The 26,886-nt window shown below is 36.8% G+C and overlaps 4 protein-coding genes across 6 annotated transcripts in view; 1 reads left to right on the forward strand and 3 right to left on the reverse strand.

Moving 5' to 3' along the window:
- Positions 1–11,059, reverse strand: part of LOC106535735 (calpain-5) — a gene marked incomplete at its 3' end in the record, with an annotated part of 22,497 nt that extends 11,438 nt beyond the window's left edge. Inside the window, 3 exon segments of the mRNA XM_014032809.1 lie at positions 2,472–2,603; positions 7,361–7,524; positions 10,848–11,059. Coding sequence (XP_013888263.1) covers positions 2,472–2,603; positions 7,361–7,516 — 288 coding nt within the window.
- A 1,562-nt stretch (positions 11,060–12,621) lies between these two features.
- On the forward strand, positions 12,622–18,714 carry LOC106535731 (uncharacterized). Its single transcript, XM_014032803.1, has 4 exons — positions 12,622–12,747; positions 13,175–13,344; positions 14,247–14,637; positions 16,306–18,714. Exons 1-4 carry the CDS (start codon positions 12,728–12,730, stop codon positions 17,282–17,284), a joined length of 1,560 nt encoding a protein of 519 aa, XP_013888257.1. The 5' UTR covers positions 12,622–12,727; the 3' UTR covers positions 17,285–18,714.
- On the reverse strand, positions 18,464–23,079 carry LOC106535733 (DCN1-like protein 5). Of its 3 annotated transcripts, none has more exons than XM_014032806.1 (9): positions 23,059–23,079; positions 21,559–21,601; positions 21,000–21,090; positions 20,721–20,886; positions 20,542–20,633; positions 20,360–20,468; positions 19,521–19,625; positions 19,053–19,155; positions 18,464–18,946 (listed from the first exon to the last, which is right to left on the reverse strand). In XM_014032806.1, exons 1-9 carry the CDS (start codon positions 23,071–23,073, stop codon positions 18,888–18,890), a joined length of 783 nt encoding a protein of 260 aa, XP_013888260.1. In that variant the 5' UTR covers positions 23,074–23,079; the 3' UTR covers positions 18,464–18,887. The 3 variants fall into 3 exon arrangements, with proteins under 3 accessions (XP_013888260.1, XP_013888258.1, XP_013888259.1); XM_014032804.1 differs by lacking the exon at positions 23,059–23,079 and adding an exon at positions 22,475–22,736; XM_014032805.1 differs by lacking the exon at positions 23,059–23,079 and adding an exon at positions 22,481–22,537.
- A 1,832-nt stretch (positions 23,080–24,911) lies between these two features.
- Positions 24,912–26,621, reverse strand: LOC106535734 (cullin-5; the record flags this gene model as incomplete). Its single annotated transcript, XM_014032807.1, is given in 3 exon segments — positions 24,912–26,125; positions 26,216–26,339; positions 26,503–26,621. Coding segments are annotated over 3 exon segments (438 nt in total), but the record flags the coding sequence as incomplete, so codon positions are not given.
- Positions 26,622–26,886: the final 265 nt, after the last annotated feature.

Consider the following 26,886-nt stretch of genomic DNA (forward strand, 5'->3'; position numbering starts at 1 on the left):
GGGATATATCGTATCGTGACCCCTCTGTCATGATATGTATCGTATCGCCAAATTCTTGCCAATACACAGCCCTAAATTTTACCCATTTTGTCCCATAACTGGCATATTTTCTTTTGAACTTGGTTCAGCCAAAGTGAAACAGGAAGTGACATCAAAGGGGAACTCTTTAACAAAGAAAACTCTCTGGTCTTTGTTTATTGAAACAATATTATTTGAACTCTGACTCTTCTTCATCTCTCTGATAGTGACTCAAAATAATCTAAAGAAACATCAGATTCCTCTCTACAGTCTCTGTTGCTGGCTGTTGTAGCAACGCTCTGTTTACATGCAGACATTCCTCTTTGACATCACTTCCTGTTACTTCACAGGCAAATATCTCAACAACTGTTCATCTCAGCGACATGAAATTTATTTTGCAATATTTTATCAAAGTCCTCTTTCTAGAAATGCATTTATATGTATTACAAAAGTTTGACGTCACAGGCCCTTTAAACAATTAATTGGAAGCCTCTTTTAGGCGTGTACATACTGTAATGCTAACAAATTGATCAATTACACAACTTTTATTAGTAATTTAGACAAAAAACAAATAAGTTTCACAAGTTGGCATAAGTTACCTAAAACTTTACAGAGTGACAAGGCCTTTAGCAACAATGCTGCTCTAAATAATCTGGACGGCCTTGGTAGTGGTCCTTGGACCTTGAACAATACTTGGAAAAGAGACAACATAAAAAGGACTCTGCAGGAAAACTTGGTGGAGCTGCCAACAGGTCTGAAACGTGCAAAACCAAGTGTTCAAGGAAGAATTATTGAATATAAAGACGCTGAAGTGGACCAGAAAAGTCTTTGTCCAGAAGAAGAGACACCGTCCAGTCCCCCAAACAAAGATCACGTTGCTAAAGACAATTGTTGCCAACATTCAGTGAAAACCTGGATAAGTTTGTCAGCAGAGACTTGTTGATGAATGTTTTTTTTTCTTTTTCCAGCAAAAACAGAATCAATACCTTTAAAAGAGAAATGTTACAGTTCAATCTGATCAGATCTGACAGGGTTACTGCTGCCACCTTCTGGATGAAAGCTGTTATGGTCTAGGTCAGGGGTACTGGCCCCGCTGTCCTGCATGTTTTATTAGTTTCCCTGCTCCAGCAAACCTGATTCAGTCATTAAATAACTTAAGCCTGTTAATCACCCCTTTATTCAAATCAGATCTAAGTGCTTTAATGGAAAATGTTGCTCAAAGTCTTGTTTTAACTCATGTGTATTAATAACATTATTTTAAAGAAAATACTATTCAGTGGACATCACCATGAACATGTAATACGCTGTCAGCAACAACATGGACATTTCAAGCCCTAGAAGTAATTTTATGAGGAGAACAATTCCTTATAGGAGGGGCTGCAGAGTGGAATTCACTCCCATCTAGTTTTAGGGAAATCAAACATCCTAACATTTTTAAGAAAACCATAAAACAAAAACTATTGTATTGAAAGTATTGCATATTTTTGTTTATTATTGTAACTGTTTGAGAGATATGTGGTTTTGCAGACTGCATGGGTGTATCAAGTGGCCGGTGTGAGGCTTTTATAGCTTTTAAAACTCTGTTGAAATGAGTATGTATGTTTTATTCATGTGTCTTAGTAATTGTATTTTTGTATTTTGGTTTTATGGACCCAGGAAGACTAGCAACCACTGCCGTGGAAGCTAATGGGGGTCCAAAAAATTAATTAATTAATTAATTAATTAAAATAAACAGGAATGTATAGCCTTCAATAAAAGGTATCACAAATAAAGAATAAAATCCCTACTAAAGTCCATGTAATAAGAAAACAAAAGCTGTGAAAGATTTTATTTTTTGTCACAAGGACAAAGTTTTGAAAAAAAAAAGAAAGTAGTTTAAGTAAAAATGCACCAAACTGAAGCTCTGTCAGGAAACAAAGCAGAGATCACGTGAAGTCCAACCACATGTGTGAAACATGATACTGCAGCTACACAAAACTCCTGCTTTCTGTCCATAAGTCATAGTCTGAGCAACTGAGAAACTTCACTCTGGTCTGAGTTTATCAAACATTTGTTTTCAGGGAGTGAGGGCTGCGTTTGGTTTGAACAACAGCTGCAACTCCAAAAAAAAAAAAAAAAAAAGAAAAGAAAAAAAATTACAAATTATATACAAATCTAAGAAACACCCACTCATACAAAGCCGACAACCGTTTGCACACAGGTACACACCCACATTATCGTGACAGTTCTGCACAGCAGCTCGTTTTGTTAGAAGCTACACGTACAATGTAAATAAAACACCCAGTTACAACACAGTAAAAAACTACATTTCAGTAGAAAGCCTTTAAACCAGTTCAAACGCAGCTACTTCCAGCATGAATCAGCTTTTCTCCAAACACTGTAAGCTTTGAGGAAATCTGCTCATACCGTCAACGTTTCTTTTTTTTTTTGATACGTTGTTGCTTTAACCTCACCTTCTGCCACAGGGCTTCTCTGGAGGCCAGGCTGGAACAGGCGGCCACAAACCAGCAGTTTCCCAACTGGCCTTGATGCAAGTCATGGGCACTGATGCCGTCCACGAACAGATGGGGGTCGCTGCACAGCTCCTGCGAGGAAAAGTTCAACGTGGTCAGTGTTGCAGATGCTTTGTCTGGTTTTTAATTTAATAAAGATGACACGATACTTGCAGTTATTTAAAATTTGTTCTTTGTATTCTCTAAGTTTTGCTGGGACCCACGGTAGTTGGATGTGGTCTGACTGGTGTGGATAAATAAGAAGCAGGGTGTTACCTCGTGTGTTCAGTCTACCATAAGTAGATAAGTACAAAGTAAATCCACCATCCAATTAAAAAAAAACACTTTGCTTAAAGCAAAACAAACCACAGAGCAACAAAGATACAGAAGAACTGGACAGGAACCAAATGATAGAGCCAGGATAAAACAGCGCACACACCCAGAAAACCACCACCTCTGTGGAAACCCATCTTACACAAACCTCTTATATCATGTCTGGATTATAAAGAAGATAAAATATTTAAGTTAGTGAACAGCTGATGTAGTGGCAGCTGGTTTGTGTTTCCTTTGGGCAGCACCCACACAAGCTAAATCCTGATCCAACTTTCCACTCAGAAGCAAATATTTGTCTTGACTCTTTCAAAGTGACCAAACGATACTAAATAAAACTAAATAAAAGCACCTCACATTCCTCAGAGTCACAGCTCTTTAAAGTACATATCATGTCCACAATCACATATTTAGTGAGTTTAACTTCCTAGAAGGGTTACTTCTGATTCCTCGAGTTTCTAACAATAGAAAGAGACACTGTTTCAGCCGTTAGGCTCCTCTCAGGTGATCATGAGCCATCTCTTTATTATGTTTACTAAAGATGATTTTATATTGATGGAGGTGAGTTCTAATCATACAGATGACCATAACTCTTCATTTACGAGTAGATTTTATAACTGTGTACACGTGTTTTCTTTCTAGGTATTCTTATCCTGGTGGGTTTGGTTGAACACGTTCCTGACATTACAACAAGCTGAGGCAGATGGCCTGACTTTGTAACTCTGGTTTTTCTGGATTTCTCTTACTGATGAAAGCGACTTCTCTGCAGGGCAGAGTGTCGCCCTGTACACGCCGGGGACATAATTATTGTGATATTTAATTAAATATATTGGTGTTTTTAACAAAACTTGCATTTTACAATTTAACTGAACTGGTTCATTACTGGAATTAATTTATTGAATTTATCCTCACATTACTGTGGCCTCAACAGTTATTCGAGTTAGAGAACTACTGATTTAGTGTGTATTTCAAATAACTGGGTGTAGGAATGGATACATCTACCACAATGCATCGCGAAATACTTATAATTATCTGTAAAAAAAGTAAATCTGTGTGTTTTGTTGAGAACCTTACAAAAGTGAGTATTTAATTTTGCTTATCGTGAGTGCATTTAAGACATTTACACCATGTTGTAACTTGAAAGCAGATTTTTGTGAACCATGAGCTGGAATGAGCCCAAGCTGCAAAACAAAAACATTTTTGTCATAATAGAGATTATTCAATAAAGACACCATCTAGTGAGTAAAATATATATATATCTATATATATANATATATATCTTCTTGATCAAAAATAATCTTTTTAATTCTAATCTTTATGATTTCCTTTGAAACATAGTTTTTTCTCTGCCAGCTGCAGTGCATAAAGTTTTAAATAAAACCTGGTTTGATCCATTAGCACTTTCAGTATGTGTTTAGGATTACTCTCAGCTACCACCACACCAAATTCTAGCTCAGTAATGGTGAAACTGTCTGAATTGTGGCCATTTTTGCTGCTAAAGTTGATTAGATGTGAAGGCCACCTTTAATTAATTTGACTCAAACAAGTATTTAGTTCAGTGTACGTCCAATCATTACTTTCTGAGAGTTTCACTGAACTATGACTGCTGGAGCATGAGATATTTTGCTAACAAGCTAGTAAACATGCATAATCGCCCACCCTCCATGGCAGCGGGGGATTTTTAAAAACTATAAAACTATACCTCAAATATTTATTTGCATAAAATGTCATTTTTTGGAGCAGTTCTTGCTTGTTCAATTAATACAAATACTACAAGATTAAAACTGAATAATAATTGTTGGCAAACACGTTACTTTTGTTTTTAAACTTTGAAACTGCAGTATGTGTAATCACCTCAATAAAATCTAAATTCTGTTAATTTTATTGTCTTTTCAACTGAGATTAAAGCAGAGAAGGTTTGGATTAATCTGAATGCATCCATAACTCTGATAAGACTTTTATTTTGGTTCATGCTTATCATTAGTTGGAGGTTTTGTGAAGTATGTATTTGTGTAAAAGATTATGTTAACCATATAACAATAAAAAAAGGTTCTGTCCCTTTACTCTAAAATAAGATCTATATAATTGATCTCCTGGTGTACTTTCAGTTTCCTGTTGAATTATTTACCTGCTCATTATTAATGGTTGACCATAAAAGCACATAAAACACGCGGGGTTTTGACCTGTGGGTGATTTCATGCTTTTAATGATCAGAATGTGGTCAGTGAAAAACATCTTGAACCTGTTCAAAACCAAACATAAACCCAGAGGAAAGGACTGAATGAGAGAAAACACATTTACCACCAGCTGCTGCTGGCAGACTCTGGGTTAACTCTTTAAGTGCTTTAAATGGGCGTGTGGGTATATTACAGAGGCTGCGTAAACCTCAGCACAGATAAGATGAAAATCTATTCAGCAATAACTCCATTAAGAGCCTCTCGTTCCTGCTGGAGTTACACTTCAAAACTCACTGCCGAAAACAAGCGGCTCAGTAAAACGCAGCAGATGACCGAAAATTTAATTTTAAATAATGCAATAATTAAATCAAACATGAAATGAAATTTTGTTCCAATTGGACAACAGTGCATTTATGTTGACTAGTTTTGATTTTTATCTGTTTTTGATGCGTTCAACTGGCCTGGAATAACAGATGGAAAAAAGCCCGTGGCTAAATCTGAAACAAAACATCTTTTCTAAGAGAATAATGTTGTGTAAAACACACAAACCTGGACATTTACATCATGTGAATCACTCTAAAAAAAGTTTTGTTCCTTTAGTAAACAGTCACTCAGAAATTGTTCCAGTTATGAATGAATTTAAACAAAACCTTTTCTTGATTTATAACCATAAAAACAAGAGGCCCGCGGGCCGCCAGTTGAATAGCCTTGCAACTAAACCATAAGTCATTAGCCTTTATTTTGACGGGTTGCTTTTGTCAAAAAAGCTTTCATTTTGTCGTGAACATTCTGGGACAATAACGGCACCATTTTTTGGAGAAGTGTTGTCGGTGACATCTCCAGGTGTGGAGGAAGATGAGGATCTTCAAGAAAACGAGGAAGATGACCAAATTCACTTAGAACTGAAGGAAAAGACGTAATATTAAAAAGAAAACAGAAAATAAGATGGAGACAGAAGCAACACATTAGATGGAAAAAAAAAATCACATTTGCAGATGACAGAAGGAAACATGTAGTCAAGTCCCAGCACAATAAAAGATGAGAATAACTCAAATACAGACAATAAACATGCTTGTAACACGAACAAAAAGAGGTAAGACGGGAGCAGGTTTGTTGTCAACAAGAAGGCAGCAGAACTTAAAGTGTTACTCAAGTTATCTGTTGAAAACTCCTGGACTTTTTCATAATGCAATATATATTTAAATTGCAGCGTTAGGAAAAATCACAATGTCAGTGTTTTTTTCCAATACTATACAGCCCTAGCCTGGCCCTTGCCTTCCTACACAGTTCTGCTCAATTCTATTTTCTCTTCACTGCTCCATCTGGGATTTCTCCCATAGACAAGGATTTCTTCAGGAGAATTTCATTTGGGCCAATCAGAGAACAGAAGGTGGAGTTTTGAACGACAACATCGATTTTCTGCTCAATGTCTGCTTGTTAGTTCAGCAATGGCAGCGGAGGAAGTGAATGAAGCCAGTCTGTGTTGATAAGACTTCCAAATTAAATTAAATTTGTCTGACAAAGCAGCAGCTCTCATTTGTCAATTTCCGGTTAGCTTTTTAGCTTAGCCTCCTTCACAGTGAACATACGTCGCGGCCAACAGATCCAATCATTATAAACTTCAGCAGAGGCCACACCTCCAACAAGAATCACTTCTCTATAGCCAAGAGTCCAGACCCTCATACGAAGCAAAGTGAAGGACAAGGGTCTGGTTTTTACCAGGCTAATGCAGCCCTGGTAGGAAAAATAAAAAATAAAAACTTGGGAAGTACTGATTAGAAAAACTCTGACGCATTTCCTTTTGAAGGGAAAACAACTGAACAAACTTCAGTTGAGTGTTGGACTGCTCTGTGATATTTCATAGAATTTAAGGAAGTAAACACTTTCAGTTAAGAGCAGTCAGGAAAAGACCTGCTGTCTCTGGTTTACATAAGGTGCACCATTTTAGGATGTTGCAAAAAAAAATGCTCTACTAAATATTAGTATCACAAGTTCTGCAGCATCGGCTATGTGGTATTTAAAACAGCAAATAAAAGTTTTACACACACACATGCAATTGAATACAAAAACAAAGCTTCTTTCAGAGGGTTTAAGAGAAATTCCTTAAATTCCTTCCCCTGTTCAGTCCATTCAACATCTCCTCTGTTTATATACAGGCTTGTCTCATGGCCACCAGCCCTCATTCCCTACCTACTATTGTCCCAATTCACTGGTGGAGCTTTGAAATATTTAGTAATAGTACAATAAAAAAGTATAAAATGTCAGTTCAGTTAGTTTAACGCAGTAAACAGTGAGCTCACAGGCTGTGTGAGAGAACAAAAACCAAACATTTATTCTTCTTACCCTGGGTCTTTTCCAGGTGACTCGGCCGATTTGATTTTTCTGGTAGAACAGAGACTGGTCCGACGCCGGGAACAGAGGGTCTTCAAACAGAGTTTTACTCTGTTGGCATTTCTTCTTCAGAGCGGAGAAGGACTGGCCTTCGTATGGGACCACCATCCCTGCTCCTGAACACAAAGACACTGGAGGTTTGTAATGATCCAGCCATGACGCGTCACCACTACCCACTTTGACTCTCCTCTGGTCTAATCGGTTTTGATGGTTTTTAATTGAATTTGTGAGCCACCTAAATGGGGGCGGGACCGTTATGGCAAAATGAGAGTTAGTCCAAGAAGAAACCATCAAGATCCCAAACACTAATGCTTCCTAATCTACCTTTAAATTCAATGTTTTTAAACAGGATTGTCTTCAGGATTAATCCTTTAATTGACCATTTTCTTCTCCCGGCTGCCGTAGAGCTGGGAAATCCCTTCATGTTATGTTTGGCATCATGAAGCTTGAGGAACCCCTTTATAAATACGAAGTCAAAAAACCAGCACTTTCAGACAAAACTAGCTTGTTCCCAGGTGATACATCACAAACTTTTAACAAACAACAAACAGTTTTGAAGTTTTGCGATGAAGAACTTGAAAATAAAATAACTCAATGTTGAAATAATTTCTATCATGACTCTTTTTTTCAGCACATATCCTATTATATGTTTATTTATTTATTTTATTTTTTTTTACATATTATGGCTTGTTTTCCATTATCAAATTAGGCTTTCTGAGGCGATTATCATCAATAAATCAAACTTCTGGTTTAATTAAGATAAAAAAAATTAAAAAAATACTCATCTACTCTGAATGCTTCAGATCTGGGAAACGATATTTTCACAAAAATCTGCATTTCTTAAAAGTGACAGTTTAATGTTAGCAATTTATAAAGACATCAAAGATTGGAAATTGGAAAAAAAGTCAGAACTAGCTGCCCCCTTATCTTGGTAAATGAGTCACAACTTTAAAAATGGTTATAAAGAGAATAATTCAGACAACGGAGGACACAGTGGGCAGTCACTTCCTGCAACTTTTAAAACCACGAGACCACAAACTCTGCAGGCTGAAGCTGTGCTTCGAGTCCACACGGTGCGTGGATAAGGATTAATAACATAGATACATGCTTTTAAAACATTTTAAGACTCTTAAAACTTGCGCACACACACGTACACACACACAGAAACAAATGTACTTGATCATAAAAGGTCTCCTATATTAGCCATGCGACAGGATGACAAACAGAAACTTGGACAGTCGTGTTTGATCACAGATCTCAAAGTAAACACGTGATGAAGCGTGTCTGTGTGCTTATTTAGCAACATGATGGCGCAGTCCTAAAAGAAGCTTCCTGTCACAAAAAAAAGACATGGTGTGTGTAAATATGCCTTTTAAAGATAACAAACTGAACATTTTTGTGAGACTCATTTATGGACTGAATAAATATTATGCAAAACATTAAACTGAGAAGAACAAAGTATTTGAATCTGGTTGTCATTTGTAAACAATATAAACTAATTTATGTCCCACACAAACTGGATTGGAAAATGTGCAAATACTTAAACCAATGGGTAATAAATTAAACCTAAATGCAGCGAACAAAGCAACTCATTTAGAGGATTCTGGAGCAACAGTTTGTGAAAAAAGACTTTACTAAAACTAGTCAGAATCATGTGGGTATGTGTTTTCCTTTGTAGCTTAAAGTCACAAGGTTGCTTGTTGCTTAAGCAGAAACAAAAATAATAATACTCATGTAAAACTTGTTAAATATGTATATACTGTGTACAATTTTAGAAGAACTGAAGTGAAATGTGATAAAAGGTTAAAGTGCCTGTGACATGCCTATCCTTCAAATACAAAATGTCAAAGAAAAAAATCTTTATTCTTAAGACAATTGGCATAATAAACATGATTTTACACATTTTGTCTCATAACTGGCCTATTTTCTTTAGGATTTGGCTCAGCAAAAGTGAAACAGGAAGTGACATCAAAGGGGAACTTAATAAAATAAACTCTCTGGTCTTTGTTTATTAAAACAAAATTATTTAAAGTTTACCTCTTCTTCATTTCTCTTTGATAGAAACTCAAAATAATCTAAAGAAACATCAGATTCTTCTCTACAGTCTGTTGTTAGCTGTTGTAAGAGCATTCACACATTCAGACATTCACCTTTGACATCACTTCCTGTTTCTTCACATGCAAATATCTCAACAACTGCTCATCTCAGTGGTGTGAAATTTGTTTTGCGATATATTTTCAATGTTTTCTTTCCAAAAACGCATTCATGTTTATTACAAAAAATTGGTGTCACAGGCACTTTAAGCTTATTTTATACTGTCCATCTTTAATGCCAGAGTTTTAACAGGCAGATAACGTTAAGTTTACACATTTATGCTTTTAAATTAGTTCACAATGTTAATTTCAGTATTATAAATTGAGACATATGCAAAAAAAGACCAGGGATTTCACATGTTTTAAGTGTTACCCTTTGATGTCACTTCCTGTTTCATTTTGGCTGAGCCAAGCTGAAAAGAAAATATGCCAGTTATGTGGGTAAAATCATGTGTATTAAGTCAAGTTTCTTAAATATAAAGATGTTTTCTTTGACTTTTTGTATTTGAAGGAAATTCATGTCTCAGGCACTTTAAAGTGTCATCACTATATATGTGGTAGAACAGCTTAATTTTAGCCTTTAAAGCTCTGTTTAAGGTGTTTTTTTTTTTTTCAATCAGTAGCTGACACCGATGTTTGACAATGGCTCAACCAGCAGAAAAATAATCCTGGGTGTGGTTCCATGCAAACAGTACCACAGATATGTGTGACAGCCAAACAACATGATGGCATTTCACAAGAAGTGTAAAAAAAATCAATTAAAAGTTGACTTTTAGATGCATCCAAATGGTTCATCCTTTTCCACTTTGCTAAAAAAAGTTTTATAAATTACTTTTTAAGGCCTGCAGAGATGCACATGATGACATGTAGTCTCCAAAATATAAATACACTTATAGTTTAAAGTTATGTGTTTTTTTATGTTTGAGTATAAAACGTCATAATACCACAACTACATTTAAATTTTGTGTTTAATATTAGACAGGAGTTGATTTACTTTCAAATTAAACAAACAAAAAATATTTAATGGAAAAAATATATGATTTGGCTAAAGTTTGTTTGCTAAATTAGCATTAGCTTGATTTGGCTTTGATGTGAGGAGATTCTTCTTCGTGTAAAAGAAAAGAAAACGAAACTGCGGATAAATATTATTAAGAATATTCACGTTGTCCAATAAAGCCGGAAACAGTTTTTATTATTTAAATTGTTTGACTAAACCAAGGTGGTTAAATAATGTTAATAAACACGTCGATAACGGTTCGAATTAACGAAGCTCAGCGGTGAAATTTCACCGAGATGCAAAAAAAAAAAAAAAAAAAGTCGACTAACTTCAACTAATTAAACTTTACCTTTTGTTTACGCTCCTTGAACGTCTCACACTGTAGCCGCTCTGCTCACGGAGGGATTTTCGATGTCTTTTCAAGCAGTCAGCTCGGTGACTGAAGCTTTTCGGATGGAGCTGATTAACTTTACGACCCTCGAAGTCAAAACGCAGCCGAGCAGGAGGAGCTCCAGCGCCGCATAGGACCTCAAACTGAGCAGCCCGCCTTCACCGGGGATGCGTTCAAGATCTGCATGGACAAACGGAAACCACTCAACTTCAACGCAACTCAACCAAAGCAACTCCATCTTAAATCGTTCTCAAAGCAGGCAACACACATGTGCGTATTCTAAAAAAAGTATCGGTATCTGTAATTCTATAAACGTAGGTGTAACTTTATTTTTTATTTGGGTGTATTTGATCACGTAAAGACATAAAACAGAATCAAAACAAGCCATGTTGTGTTTTCTACGACGACGCCATGAACGCCACAAACATTCTTCCTAATTTAATTTAACAAGTATGTAATCTGGTGGTAAAAACAAATTCTTAATCTTTTCTGCTAAATCTAATGTATTGATGGAAATCACAAGTTTTTGATAAAAGAAATATGCATAATTTCATAAAATAATGGTAAATGTAGAAGAAAATTAATAAAAGTAGTCCAATAATTGCTGACATTATGCCTCCTAAGTGGCATACTAAGAATATTTTTTCAGCCAAAAATATTTTGAATCACAAAACTCTGCTGTTGTTTTGTGGGTCAGTAACTGGAAAGTTTGGGAACCGCTTATGTTCTCCAAACTGTGTAAATCTGCATTTATTTCAGTAACTGAGAAAACAATGACATTTGTTTTTTGAGTAGATGCTTCAAAATGTCAAATCAAACAATACAAAACCAGACCAAAATTTGTTATTATGTATGTAAAAACTTTTGTTAGATTATGTAATTTACTCCTGACCTCTGGTGGTGTGCTGCAGTGATTACAAGGAGATGGGGAGTCATCTAGGGCTCAGGAATTTTACCAATTCGAATACAAACTGGACTTTTTCTTTTTTTTAGATATATAAAAAGATTTTGTTTGCAGCAATTTACCAGCAGGGGAAAAAATGCAATAAATGGTTCAGGTGACACTGAGGAGAAGTCACAAGGAGGCACAAGGAAGACCAGATGTGGCATAAAGCACAACAATGTTCAACTGGAGATGAAGGACAACTGAGGGACATATAGTACTGTATATAAACTTGTCATAAAACATAAGGAAATTTTTGTTTGTTAGATTATTTCTTTGTTGCAACAATAGTCAATAACAGTAAAATAAGTTGTTTGCCAGAGAAGATTTGGCAAGTTTATTATCTGTGCAACCCACACACTAAGCTCCACTGCTCATCCCACAAATGCATGTTCCTTACAAATGTGGCCCCATTTAAAATGGAAATTAACAGGCTTTCTAACGTTATAAGATTTATTGCCAAGAAGCATTTCAGCAATGAGTTTTCTGCCCTCGTCCATGAATGTGTTGTCCATTTCTCATCCTTGGATAAATGTTGGTTCTCTGACATGAAACAGCTCTCGTGGAACCAAGGTTGGCACGGGGATTGGAACCCTGAACCCCTGATCTTTCCAAATTAAAGTCCTGTGACTTAGCCACAGAGTAGAATGCACATACATGATCTGTCTAATTTTATACTCCTTGTTTTTTTATGTAAGCGTAAAGCTGTCAGCTGACAGAAACAGTCCCACTGTCATTAATCTTTAACGTCCTCAGAGAAGACATCCCCGGCGTCATGTGAGACACTGCACTTTACTCTTCGCTGGAGGAGACTTTAACAGAAAAAGACCCAACAATTTCACACATGGAGGAGTAAAATGTGTGAATATGGAGAAAACAAGGTAAAACCAACAAAATGGACACGGACTGGATCAGGTATTTATATTTTTATACATTTTAAGTTTTAGTTATAGAGATTGCTGTTTATTTAACACAGATGAACAAAAAAATCAGATCTTTTGTGTGAGTGACTTGTAAATACATTACAGAAAACAAATTGGTAAACAAACTTTATTTTAACATCTTCTAAACAGAAGTTTAGTGAATATTTGAAGGATTTAAATTGTTTGGTCTCTAAAAGCTCCACTTTATGAGCTCATTTCAAAGATGGACCTCTAAATGTAATTTTTTTTCTGTCAGTGTTGAGGCTGGTATGTATGATAAAACATATTTAGCTCCTGTGATCATTTCAACAGAAACGTTTCTTTTTGTTTGTAACTTTAGCCCTGCTGTGTTCTCAGCTGTGACTCGTTCGCTGCACTTGAACCATAAAAATTCAGCTGACTTTTTGTTTCATCCGCAGGTTTAAAATGTTAACGAGGTGGTTAACTTTCATGGCTTTTCTGGCCGGATCAGCAAATTCGAGAAGCGCAGATTCTGACTGGAGGGCTGTGACTGTGGTGTCCATCTGTAGGGTCAAAGGTCAACCAGAGGTGGAGCTGATTTTAAACTGCGGGGATGGAAAACATGAAGGTGAGGCTGAAGATTCTCATTCAGTTCATCATATTTTAACAAACAGGAAATGCTGTGAGAACCTGTCAATGTTTGACTTTCTGTAAAGCTGCATGCTAAATTCTGAGTTTTATAACAAATATCAGATTGAACTGGTCTTAAACTGGATTCTTATCACCTGCCGCCTACATCATTAGATCTTATATTGAGAAATAATGAAGTTAAAGTAAGTTTAGTCAAACATAAGAAGTCATAATATAGAGCAATCTGTTAGTGTTTGGAGTATGTGTTGGGTATGATGCTCAGCTACTACCACAACAAATCTTAGATCAAGATCTGTAAATAACCAGCAGTTATAGATATCTTTGTGTTTTGGTTATTTGCATTTAGCATAGTCAATAATGACAGCAATAACTGTGAATGCAAACATGAACGAGTAAAAACAGCAGCAGAACAAAGGGATTTCTGAGGAAACCTAAACTAATCCTAACTATAGGATTTATCAACAAGGAAAGTCTTAAGTCTTAAATATAAACAACCTTCATGACATAAGTTGGTTCAGTCTGAGCCTACAGCAGCATGACTAAGGGATTCCTGAGGAAACCTAAACTAGTCCTAGTTAAAAGGATTTATCAATAAGGAAAGTCTTAAGTCTAGTTTTAAAAGTAAACATGCCTCACCAACAGGTATCAGTTGGTTTCATAAACGTTCTGCCTCCCATTCTACTTTTAGAAACTCTAGGAACCATGTGTAAACCAAAGTCTGAGTAAGAAATAAAAATATGGAGCAACATCTTTAATATAAGAACTTCTTCAGGAAGTGGTTGTGAAATACAGTCAATATTTCCCTCAAACTCTTGGAGATGGTAGTTTATAAATAAAATGCTAATGTGATACATTCTGTAATTTCCCATCTTGTTGCAGGTTGGGTCCAGTTCTGGCACACTCCCTTTGGAGACCTCCAACCTTCTTCTGGACACACCAGCTCTGTGTTTGTGCACCACAATGGAAGTCTGGTGATCCCCAGGCCAGGCCGCCTCCACAGCGGGATGTACTACTGCGTCCTGCAGCACTCAGAGCGATCCACGCTGTGGCCGTACGAGCTCCACGTCGGTTACATTGACCAGAACACAGATGACAAAAATGAGCAGGACAACAGCTGTGCAGCTCACAGAACCAAGACGAGCGTCAGGAATGAGGGGGTGAAGGATGGGGTCTCAGACGGGATGTTTGTAGGAGCTGTGGTGGCATCGGTGCTGGTGACGTTTGTGGTGGGATTCAGTGCTGGAGCTCTGACAAGATCCTATGTTCTCAGGTTTGTTTATCTGACGTCACATTTTTACACATTCCTTGCCTTTATCACCAGCTGCTGAAAGTTAACTGTTAGCAAAATATTTCACCATTCAGTGGATGGATTTTAAAGTAAATTTTCAGAAAATACTCATACGGCTGTAGTGACTCAAGGTGGTCACTAGGGGTGCAACAATACATCGAGCCACGATAAACAATCAATTCAACCAGTGGTGTACAAAGTCAGTCCTCACGACAGAGTGTTAGGGCCACACAATGAGATTTTTTTAAATGACAAGAATAAAGTCATAACATTACGAGATTAAAGTCATAATATGAGAATAAAGTTGTAATATTACAAGAATAAAGTCATAAGAGAATAAGGTCATGATATTACAAGAATAGTCATAACATTATTCTCATAATGTTATGACTTTATTCTCATAAAGTCATAACATTATGAGAATAAAGTCATATGAGAATAAAGTCATAATATAAGAATAAAGTTGTAACATTATGATTAAAGTCATGAGAATAGTCGTAACATTACAATATTTGTCATTAAATGAGAAGTCGTAACATTACGAGAATAAAGACATGAGAATTAAGTTGTCATATTATGAGAATAAAGTTGTCATATTATGAGACTGAAGTAAAATGAGAATAAAGTCGTAATATTACAAGAATGAAGTCATAATGTGAGAATAAAGTTGTAATATTACGAGAATAAAGTCATAATATGAGAACAGTTGTAACATTACAAAATTTGTCAATTTGAGAAGTAACATTACGAGAATAAAGTCGTATGAGAATAAAGTCATAATATGAGAATAAAGTTGTAACATTACGTGATTAAAGTCAAATGAGAATAGTCGTAACATTACAAAATTTGTCATAATATGAGAAGTCGTATCATTACGAGAATAAAGTCATATGAGAATAAAGTCGTAACATTATGAGAATAGCCATAATGAGAATAAAGTCGTAACTTTTTTTTTCTGCTTGGCCTTCAGAGCCCCCCAAGCAAGACCTTGATGGCATACTGAGGAGGCCTACTAATTGAACACTCTTTAGGTTCAGCTGTGTTGAACCAGGGCAGCACCTAAAACATACTGGACACCGGCCCTTGAGGACTGACTTTGGACACCACCGAATTAAACAATGGATTAAATTACATCAAGGCAAAACGTAAACATTGATCGATTTCGTCATGTCCAATGTGTATCAATATATCAATAGACTTGTGCATTGAATCAGAATCGTATCATGATAAATATATCGTCATCCAAAAAAATAATAAAATCAGTAAATCAACCCATCGTGATAGAACTGCTGATTTACACCACTAACAGTCACTACGGCAAATCAAACTTAACAGACACAAAAATGATTTGACAGTCGCTCAAATTTGGTGTGGTAGTAGCTGAGAGTCACCTTCAACACATACGGAATAGCAAAAAAAATATCCAACTGAAAGGATGTTCATAAAAAGAAGCGAGGTTCCTCAGGGCTCTATACTCGGTTCACTGATGTTTGTTCCTTTAACATGCTCTTATTTGGTGCCATTCTTACTGAATATTCTCCTTCAGTTGCCATGTTGAGGCCTTAAAATTTGCACTAACATTTGATTGAGCAACAAAAATCAATATTTAGATTTATTTGAAACATTAAATCCTGTTTTCTAACTCCTCAGGTGTTGGCACGCTGTCATCATGAGGCTGAGGTCACCGAAGCAACGCCGCCGCCAGGCTGACATGCCGGACCACAGTTCGCAGGTCATCATAACCTTGCCTCCCATGCACGAGAGCCACACGTTTGAGACAGAAACGACGTGCGACGAATCTTCAATTTGCGGGAATGTGGGGAGCAGGGTGTCTGTGACGACCCCGTCGCCACCCGCCAAACCCAAAAGAAGCTTCCGGAACAGAGAGGAGAAAATGAGAGACGCTGCATATTTGGAGGGATGTGACTACACAGAGGAGAGGATGGAGGAGGCGGGAGGAAGCGTGGGAGCAATTAAAGAAGGGAGTGATGAGGAGGAAACCCCTCAAAGCTTTTTCTGCCTTGAAGATGAAGAGCTTCAAAGTGAAACGGATGAAGATAAAATTATAGATGAAAGAAAGGAGAAAGAGGAGACAGGAGGAGGCATGGGAGCATGTAAATGGAGTGATGAAGAGGAAACCACTCAAAGATTTTTCTACTTAGATGATGAAGAGCTTCAAAGTGAAACAGATGAAGATAAAATTACAGATGGAGAGAAAGAGGCGGCGACAGATGAGCAGGAGAAAAGAAGTGAAGAGGAGGTGGGGGGAGAGAAGGAAGAGGAGAAAACAGAGGAGGTTAAAGAGACAGAACGTTGTGAGGAGTTGGACCAATCATCTGCAGGAGCTGAGAGAGGAGGTGAAAACAAAGAGACGACGATGGAAGACGAGGCGGCGACCTCGTCCTCCGCTCCTCGCCGTCGTGTCATCCGTGTGTACCAGTACGACGAGGAGGGTCAGAAATACTGCCACCTCCCAGACCCGGGCCCTGAAGGTCCAGAACCCGTACCTAAACTCAGGCAGCGCTCCCTGTCTCTGACACGCCTCAACGCCATCATGGCAGCTGCCGCTGCTGGGCCGATGGAGGCGAGAGAGAGTGAGGAGGCGCCTCACTTCCACATGGAGATTTAACTGTTTCTTGTGAAAAACATGAAAGAGTTCAACAAAACCTTTTATCCAGAACCAGAATGTTTGGAAACTGAGCAGCAAATCCACAAAAATCACATTTTTTTAACGACTACAGGAAGTCTCTAAATTCAAAACACTCACTTAAAGCACTAAACAAGTTTTTTCTCCCATTATTTTTAAAAGCTAATTAATTTATTTTGATCATCCAAGACAGATGGAAGAATTAGAGAATAAATTAATAAATAGATCAGTTTTGTTTCTTCTACATTCACTAAATGAAATAACTGATCAAGATTTGTTGCCTATTTTCTGCAGAACTGAAAAATCATTCTGGATTATCAAAAACAAATGTTTGATTGTTGCTACTTTAAAAGAAAAGGCATCAACTTAAACCAACATCACCTCCTTTCATGACAGTTTTACATCAAATTTATAACAAGTCATATTCAAATCATAAAAAAATTATTTTATGTGATTTCCTAAATGACTTCCAGCTACATCTGTAAATTCGACTGAATTGACTTCAAAGGTTTCAATTTTATTTACTGTAAGTTTCACTGAATTCTCCAGCGGTTCATGAGATATTTTGTTAAATATTTTCCAAACTTTCAAAAAAATAAAATAAAGGGGAAGTAAAGGATGAACAGATCCAACACCTCAGAACATGTTGGTGATGACTCTCAGCTACTACCACACCAGTAACGTTTGTAAAACTATTCACTTCTGGTGTTTGTTTGGCCAGTATTTGCTGCAGCGGCCATCTTGAACAGGGCTCCAAAGGTTAATTAGTTGACGTTCAGCCTTTTTTCAAGTTTCGTTAAAATTCACCTAGTGGTTGAAACGATATTTTGCTAACAAACATGATGTTGAACAGGGTTCTATCTAATGAGAAATGTTTCCTTTGAGAAAAGAAAAAAAATCAGGAAACCAACTGATGACACTCCTTGCAGCTCCACAGATGACGTGAGATCTGATAAATCTGTTGAGCCCAACTTCAGTCTGGATACTTTCTCTGCATTGAAATTTAAATGTAAAATTAATATTTGAAAAAGCTTTTAATTAATTATTTATCTGGCACAGATTTAATTATTTTATTCTGCTCAGAGTTACACTTGTTAAAAAAAAAGTTTTGTTTAAATAGTTAAACTGAGACATCAGACGTGAGGAGTTACTCATGACGATTAAATGCATCAATTAGTGAAGTGCACTCGTGCCTAATAAGTGCTTGGTGACAACCCTCCACGTTGCACCGATTATTCTGAAGTCGCTTCTTGTTCTTCCACCTCCTCAATAAACCTGAAAATATCTAAACAACACAAAACAGGAAAAAGTATCAGGAAACAACCTCCACAGATCCTTTAGTCCATTTAGTTTCCTTTAAGAACTTTTTACTGAATCTTTCTTCCAATCTAACGCTATAAAAAAAGAAAAAACTTATATTCTGAAAGGGTCCTTAACAACAGCTGGACGATGAGACAGAGAATCTGAGGGGATCTGAGTGAATCTAGAGTCCACAGCGGGTTCTGCGGTCCATGCTTATGAAACCAGAAACCGTTTTGCCTCTGCAGTTTGTAGTTTTGGTTTCCTCTTGTTGGCGATGTGAAGTCTATGAAGACGATGACCTCGTCTTCTGCCATTCAACAAACTCGTCTAGCAGCACCGGCCCTGCAGACAAAAACATGTATCTACTCTTCACTGCTCAGGCTGTCAACACCATAATAAAAATAATCCGTTTCTGGATCGACTTGTTGGAGTGAAGCTGGAAACTCACAAGCTCCGTCTTCATCGTAGTTACTGAGGTCTGTGTTGATGGTCCTGCTGAACTCCAGGATATTACACCACTGGTCTTTATTTAAGCCTTTGTACTTGGACTGCTGTAAAACATTAACGGGACAGTGACAGAAGAGGGGTTAAGATAACCAAACTGCATGTTGCTCAAGTGTGGAAAATTAGTTGTAGATGTCACAAAAGCACAAGATGTTGCCAACAAACTGTAGCATCAGCTTAAAAACAGGAAACTTAATTAAAAATTAGTCTTCAGCAGGGATTTGAAAAACTTTAAAGCCTAAAATCTACAAATATTAAGCTTTTAATCTGAATCTTGGGAGGTCTGGTTCTGTCATCTGATCACTCGTATAATAAAAACAAAAATACTTCTTTTGCAGATCTTTATAATTTCTTTTCCGTTTGGTTTTTAACATCAAACATTTTATACACAAAAGAATAAAAGTGATTTTACCTCCAGGAACTGGTGGAAGACTGGAAAGAGAGGCCACGTACTCCCGAGCAGCAGAGTCAGCATGGATTTGGCTGTGTCCATGTCCAAACTCCTCTGGTTCTTATCCTGAGACAAAAAAACAAAACAACAACAACAACGAGTCAAAACACTAAGAAAATTATGTTTTTGCAGCTTGTTGAGTGTTATTTTTTTCCACAGAACCTCAAACATTTATATAAAGATGAGCGTAGGACAGTCTTAAACAAAACTAAGATTTTAGTAATTATACTTTCATTTTTACTTAATTATTGATTTTATTTATTAAAACAAAAGAATCTATATGCAATAAAAATAAAAAAGGTAATGAATGAAAGGGAGAGAAAAAGAATCTCATCACATCTGCCCCCTTTAAAATTTTTTTTATATATATAATAATATTATAATCAAAAATAATAGTCTTCAGACTCAAGCTTGAACATTTGTAATATTTGCAAAAAATAAATAAGTAAATTATCATCCTTAACACAGGGCTATTCAACTGGTGGCTCGCAAGCCACATACGGCCCGCGGGTGACTTCCATCTGGGCTGACAATGAGAACCTTAACATCTTCTTTATTTACTAACATCTTAGACTGGAGTGATAAGAATATCTGCCTCATGTCACTTTCTGTCTGCAACAAACTAAAAGCTGGGGGTGAAACCTTTTAAATAGTTTCAAATTGTTACTTATTTTCCAACAAAACCCAAAAGTTTTTAATTTCTTGAAAGCAAGTCTTGGAGCTCATCGGGTTAAAGAAACAAAAAGCAGTTTTGATTAAAGCTGTGAATTCTGTACATTTTAAAAATCACTCAAACTCACTCTGGAGAAGTCGAAGGCATATCTGTAGATGTTTTTGAAGACTGAAGCGTCGTTGAGCTCACTGTTTAGGTAATCCAGTTTGCTCTGTAACTTCTCTGTGCAGTCACATCTGCAGACAAATCAACAACCACATGTAGTCTCAGCTGTCAGAAGCATGTCAGGTTAAAGTTAGAATAACTTACTGTAATACTGTCATCCCCCTGAGCCACTCATCTTTTGTGAAGTACCCCATGTTTGCTGCTTCTAGATACCAGGCTAAAACTAACATAAGAATCTGGAAGAAAAGGAGAACACAAACGTTTCATTCAACACTGAAACAGTTCAGAGTCTGTCCAACGAACCCACGAGGAGCCAGGCTCACATTCTCCGGCTCCACAGCGATGTCTTCACAGAACTTCTCCATGGCCTCTGGTCCGACCACCTTGTCGGGACCGGCATACTTGTGGAACCAGGCCAGGCACCGTTTACTGGAGAACTGCTTGTCAGAGCCGAGCGACTTCACACCGCAGATCTGAGGACGAGTAAAACTACAACACAGACAGAAAGCATCCGTCAGGACCGACGGGCCTCTGCAGAACTCAAAAGTGGATGTTTTCCTGCAGCAGAAACACGGCAGACTTTATGTTCACATAATGTTTACCTTGTAATTTTACACTTGTGCTCATGATCATCAGGTAGTTTCCTCTTCTTCACTGGCATTGTGGAACCTTTACTGGACCTCACTAGCTGGGCTTCACATGAGAAAAAAACAGAAAAGTTTGAGGACGATAAAAGAGCATTTATCTCCTTTTCACCTTCATAATCTGGACCTGTGCAAAAGGTCCATATTGCAACTCCAGGTGTTGGTGAGAATAAATGTGAGCATGCAAACATCTGTCTGTGAAAAACATGATGCAGATTTATCCAATCAGTGCAGCAAACAACTAAACATTCTGCAGGGATAACCCAGCCTTGACCACATCAAGCTCAGAATTTAATTTTTACATCACAAAATAACCATCACAAGCTACTTAGTCCAACAGGAACGGATGAAGCAGTGAATAGTTTTAACTATGTTTACAAATCATGCTGAGGTCAGACCAGAAATAAATCGTTAAAATGTAACAAGAAGCTTTTTCATCAGGGCTTTTAAAAACAGAACAAGTGGATGTCAAACAAGAAGTCTGATCAGTAATCTAACTAATAATCCTAACCCTTACCTGTGTGCTTCTGGCTGCCTTGTCCATTCAAATCAAACAAATTCTAGAGCAAAAAACAAACAAAAAATAAAATCTCTTCACAACATAATCGTCTTTAGGAGGAAACTGAGGAGAAAGCTTTAAAATATGCAGGATGGTAGGCACTTCCACAAATGTATTGTCTGATCCCAGCAGTGCGTCGGTCAGGTTTTTGTGATCTTCAGTCACTCTTTTAATGCTTAGACCCCACCATGTCATTTTGAAATCCATCTAAATCTAGTATTTCTGTTTTGGTTTGAAAAAAACTGTTACAAAATTCTGACATGTTCTACGTCTACGGGGCTCCGCGAATGTTTTCATGGTGTTATGGAAGTAAATGATGCCTTGCTTCCTAAATTTCAACCTTTGACGACCTCTAAATCTTAAATGGGTGGCCCAATTTTAAAGGAAAACCAGCTCTAAAACAAGTTAAAAAAATTCTCCAAGTCCCTAAGGATGGTGGCACTCGAGGACCAGGATTAGACTAAAACATTTCTAAAAACACGGAGGAAAGTCAATCCTTGACGATCAGACTTGAACGTCAGATATATAATCAACAAAAAATGATAAGTATTAGTTGTGGTGCAGTTTTTCACATTGTCACCTTTAAAAAGGACAGTCTTCTGAATCAGGCAGGTAATTGCCTGAAATGTTTTCTGTATTGAAAATTTAATATCATAGTTAAACCTATAAATACTTTTAGGGTATTTGACAGGAAGTTACTCACGAATATTTAATAAATTCTTCAAAATACACAATTTCTTTAGATGTTGCTTCAACAAACATCTAAATACATAACTATATTCTTCACTGAAGTTGTTAAAATTACTGATTCAAGATGGAACATGAATTCTGTTTGTTACTCATTGACATTTCTAATAAAGACACGTGACGCAACTTTTACCCGTGTGTCATCAAACAGCAGAGAGGGGGAGAAAAGGTGCATTTTTCCTCTGAACCGTGTCCAGACATGAAGTTTGCTTCATAACAAAACGCAGACATCACGTACAGCACGAGCAGGTTATTATGCTTTTGTTTTAGACAGATTAATTTCAAAATGACGACTTTTTTAACACGAAGAAAGATGAAAATTGTTTTGGCAATCCCAAGCTTTAATATGACATTAATAGCGTCTCATGTTAAAAAAAATCTAAGTAGACGGACCGAGCATTTAAAAAACGACAGCAGTTGATGCTAACTAACGTTAGCGCTAAACGTACAAACGTAGGCTTCAATAATTAGCTTTTTACGATTCGTGGTTTGGTCAACCGTGATAAAAACACATCTATAAGTTAAGTTAGATGAGAGAAACACGTTTGTTAGAGCCACATAATTCTAAAACGAACATATTCCGGTGAACTTCTTTTGTTAGCATGCTAACGTTAGCGGCACATCTCGGGTTCCAGAGCGATTTCCCTAACTTTAAAACGTTTGGTAACTTATCGTACGCCTAAAACGCTGATCAAATCAGTTTTTACATACATTCATTAACATCATATCACTGATTTGTTTCATAGCTGACACGATATAAAGTGTTGTAATTCCTCTTCGTACTTACTCTGTTCAGATTTCCTGTGACTGACAAATCAATTCCACCTGCTTCTCCTCCTTCGCTGTTTCAGCTGTAGCCGGTGTTTCCGTGGGGACTGGACCATCACCGCGTAGGGGTGTCCGGCTAAATAAACATTTATATTGTAAAATAATTACAACACAAAAAGTGCATTTTAATAATTGTAATTAAGGAATTTATTAATATAATTAAATTTAGGAACAGAATTTATCATTTGAATAATAATAAATACCTGGGAAAATGGGATAAAAATAAAGACACACCCCTTGGGCGGGACAGGAAAGTGGAACGTGCCGAATTCTTAAAGGAGCCATTCGTTTGTTGACAATCACATGTTGAACATAAACACCCACTTTTAATTTGGGAACTTGTACTTTAATTTTAACCTATAGGTATGATCAAGCCTTTTGCATTTGTTATGCTAATATTTGTCTTTATGATTGAAATGTTAACGCTAAGTCAAGCTTGATGGCTAGATTAGATCCAGAGTTGTAAAGTAACTAACTACAACTACAAATACTCTGTTACTGTTTATTACTGCAGAATTTTTGGGTATCTGTACTTTACTTGAGTAACTATTTTTCACCCTATTTTTTACTTCTACTTCTTACATTTTCTTTCTCCTGACATTTAAAAAAGTCATGGATTAGAAAGTTGTTACTTTTATTTCATTTTTGCTTTTCGTTCCAGCTTGAAAAAAAATATTATCCATATAAATTGTGCCTCCTAGATAACTGAATTCAACTGTGGTTGAATTCAGTTGAATGAGAAGTATAAATATATAAAATTCTGATACCGTATTAGTTTGTACACAAACAAATCATGTCAGCAGGACATAATCATTAAAATAAAAGGACTGTATTTAAGAAGTATTTGTACTTCATGAATTATATTATTGCATTTGGCCACAGCCCTCAGATAGATTTTCATTTTGGGGAAAATGTTTGGGCAGCCTTGATATATGTATATAAACTGAAACAGCTAGACTGCATCCTCAATTTAACATAAACTAAAAGCACTCGGAGAGTGCAAACCTCTGCCAAGGCCAATTTCCCCTATCCTGCAATAATGAAGAGTCCTTCAAAAACTTCTGGATTATCACCAAAATTTAATGGTGTGTTCCTGTGGCCAGTATCCACCTGTGGTAAAAAATTTCATGAAAATCCATCCATAAGTTGTTGGGTAATTTTGTCCACAGACAGACATACACGACCAAAAACAACCTCCTCAGTGGAGGTAATTATTTTAATGCAACAGTCATTTCTGCATGTTTTGGGGAGGTCACCTCTTAATAAATGTCATTACAGAAAACCTAACTGCTCATTTTAAATCAATACTTTTACTTTTAATACTTAATTACAATAAATATCAGATATTTTAAGACTTTTACTTAATTAATATTCCTAAAGGAGACTTTAACTTTTGCCAAAGTAATTTTTTGGTAAGATACTTGTACTTTTACTCAAGTATCACTGATTAGATCGAAGTTGGATTATTGTAATTCATTATCTGGATTTCGCAAAAACAAAAAAAAACTCAGTTCTTTGTTGATCCAAAATGCTGCTGTTAGATATTTTGAGAGGTAATAAGAAATATAGATTCTCCAGTTTTAAGTTTGCTCCAATGGCTCCCTGTCAAATTCAGAACAGAACTTAAAATCTTACTCTAACACACAAGGAAAGGAAATTTTTAAACTTTAAGCAATGTGTGTTTAAAAGTGCTTCGTGTACATTTTGTGCAATAATATTCAACAATCAGACGAGACTGTAGTATTTAGAACTTTAATTGTAACCAAATGTACTCAAGTATAGAACATAAATAACGAAATAAAAAGTGTTTCTGTCGAGATTTGTGTTTCTATTTTACTCACACACACAAAAATTTACTTGGTCACATTTTTCAGTGTCCACCTTTGATTAAGTTCGCATTTAATTTCACAATGTCCAGAGCATGGGTTGTTACACACCAAATAAATAGTTTGAAAATGAAAACTGTCCAAAAAAAACAAACAAACACTAATCACATTTGTTCAGTTGCGCTCAAAGGTCTTAATAAGAAAACTAAACATCAGCATTAAAAGAAAGGCTGATTTTAATTTCTCGACTCTTTCACGCCCGGATCACAACGTGTGAGATATTTTCTGCTGGAGAGAAAAAAATAAAAATAATCAGAGCAGCATGCTGTTGAAAGTGCACATATACATACACACACATACACACATCTATAATACACACCATGCACCCAAACACACACACACAATTTGGCAAAATACTCCTCGGTTGTTTCAACAAGTCCTTCACCGTGTCTACTTTCACTTGATCTTTTGCATTCCCTGTCAAAAAACAAACAAACAAAAAAAAAATAACAGCGAAAAGGAGGGATGCAGGATGACAGCTGCGGCATCATGTGAAAGCAAAACATCAGCTTCTGTCCTCCTCTCGCCGCACATTTCACCTCCGTCTCATCTGCAGTCCACGTCTGAGAAAAGGTAAGGCAGGAAGTATTTATTTTATTATTTAACTATCGTGGTTTTCTTCTGAAATGCTGGCAAAAAGAAGCCCCTGCTGCCACGACTCTCCTCTGATCGAACACTAGAGGGCAGCAGAGACACACAGACGGTCGGCGCCGTGACTCAACGCCACATATTCGTCTCGACCGGCGTCTCGGAAACAGAAACAGCGTCCACACCGTGAACGAACGAGCTCCAGCTGTGCAGGCCAGCAGACAAAACAAAACAAAACAAAAAAAAAAACAAACAGTAAAAGTGCGCTCCGTCCTCCTGGTCTAGGCCATGTAGATGAAGGTGTTGATGTCCGACTCGTCCCTTTTTATGTACTTGTGTTCGATGAGCCACTCGATCTGCTCCTTTATCATCTTCTTCTGAGGCAGGAACATGTTTTTCAGGATTTCCACCAGCTCCGTCTGCAGCTGGGCATTGCTGATGCGCTTCCTCATCTTCATGATTTGGATAATAGCCTCCTGAACACAAAGTAAAGCCATAAAAAAACAGGATAATTCAACTCTTCCTCCTTGTAAACACACAGCATGGCTTGTATTTATTTCTCTTACCTGAGTTCTGAGTATTCTGAGCTGAACGATGCCTTCGTTCTCCTCTTCTCTCATCCGCTCCGTCGTCAGCTGCAGCCGACCGATCAGATTAATCTTTCCTCGCTTCTGAACTTTGGAGTTTTTTCTGAGAATAACAACAAAAACAAATAAATTCTCTAAATATTCTAAGCTTCAGACTGAGAATAATTAATGAGCAAATGAATAAAAACAAGGAGAACTTCAATATCACGATGAAGTATTAATTAAATTAAATAAATGAGTAACAGGAAGTAAACGACAAGGCGTACATGAGTGAAAAGTCCTGGTTGACGTAGAAGAGCGTGGCGTCTGTGAAGTCTTTGGGCGAACTAACCGGAGGGTCGTAAGACAACACCTGCCTCTTCAGTTTAGGGAAAGCAACAAGAGACTGAAAGAGACAGAAAATAAAACATTTAAGATTTAAGACCTTCAACATTTTGGTTTTAACAGGACTGTTTTTACCGTAACTTAGCAATCAAGCTACTTCTGCTTATTTTGTGCAATTTATAAAGCATTCTGTGTTTCTAAATTTTATACTTTTTAAATTATTTAACTTAATTTATAAATATTTTCCCATAAAATACACTCAAACCTCTTCAGTTCTTTTAAAATCATTAAAATCTAATTCTGCAAACTGGTTCTAATTTTGTTTT

This window comes from Austrofundulus limnaeus, unplaced genomic scaffold, assembly GCF_001266775.1.
Source record: "Austrofundulus limnaeus strain Quisiro unplaced genomic scaffold, Austrofundulus_limnaeus-1.0 Scaffold1545, whole genome shotgun sequence".
Lineage (NCBI taxonomy): Eukaryota > Metazoa > Chordata > Actinopteri > Cyprinodontiformes > Rivulidae > Austrofundulus > Austrofundulus limnaeus.

Excerpts from the sequence above, each read along its gene's own strand:
- LOC106535731 (XM_014032803.1), top strand. The coding sequence starts at position 12,728 with ATGGACACGGACTGGATCAG. Across the intron at positions 12,748-13,174 it reads ATGGACACGGACTGGATCAG|GTTTAAAATGTTAACGAGGT; the intron begins GTATTTATATTT and ends TTTCATCCGCAG. Across the intron at positions 14,638-16,305 it reads ACAAGATCCTATGTTCTCAG|GTGTTGGCACGCTGTCATCA; the intron begins GTTTGTTTATCT and ends CTAACTCCTCAG.
- LOC106535733 (XM_014032804.1), bottom strand. The coding sequence starts at position 22,522 with ATGCACCTTTTCTCCCCCTCTCTGCTGTTTGATGACACACGGGTAAAA. Across the intron at positions 21,602-22,474 it reads TTGATGACACACGGGTAAAA|AATTTGTTTGATTTGAATGG; the intron begins GTTGCGTCACGT and ends TTTTTGCTCTAG. Across the intron at positions 19,626-20,359 it reads ATGCCTTCGACTTCTCCAGA|GATAAGAACCAGAGGAGTTT; the intron begins GTGAGTTTGAGT and ends TTTTTGTCTCAG.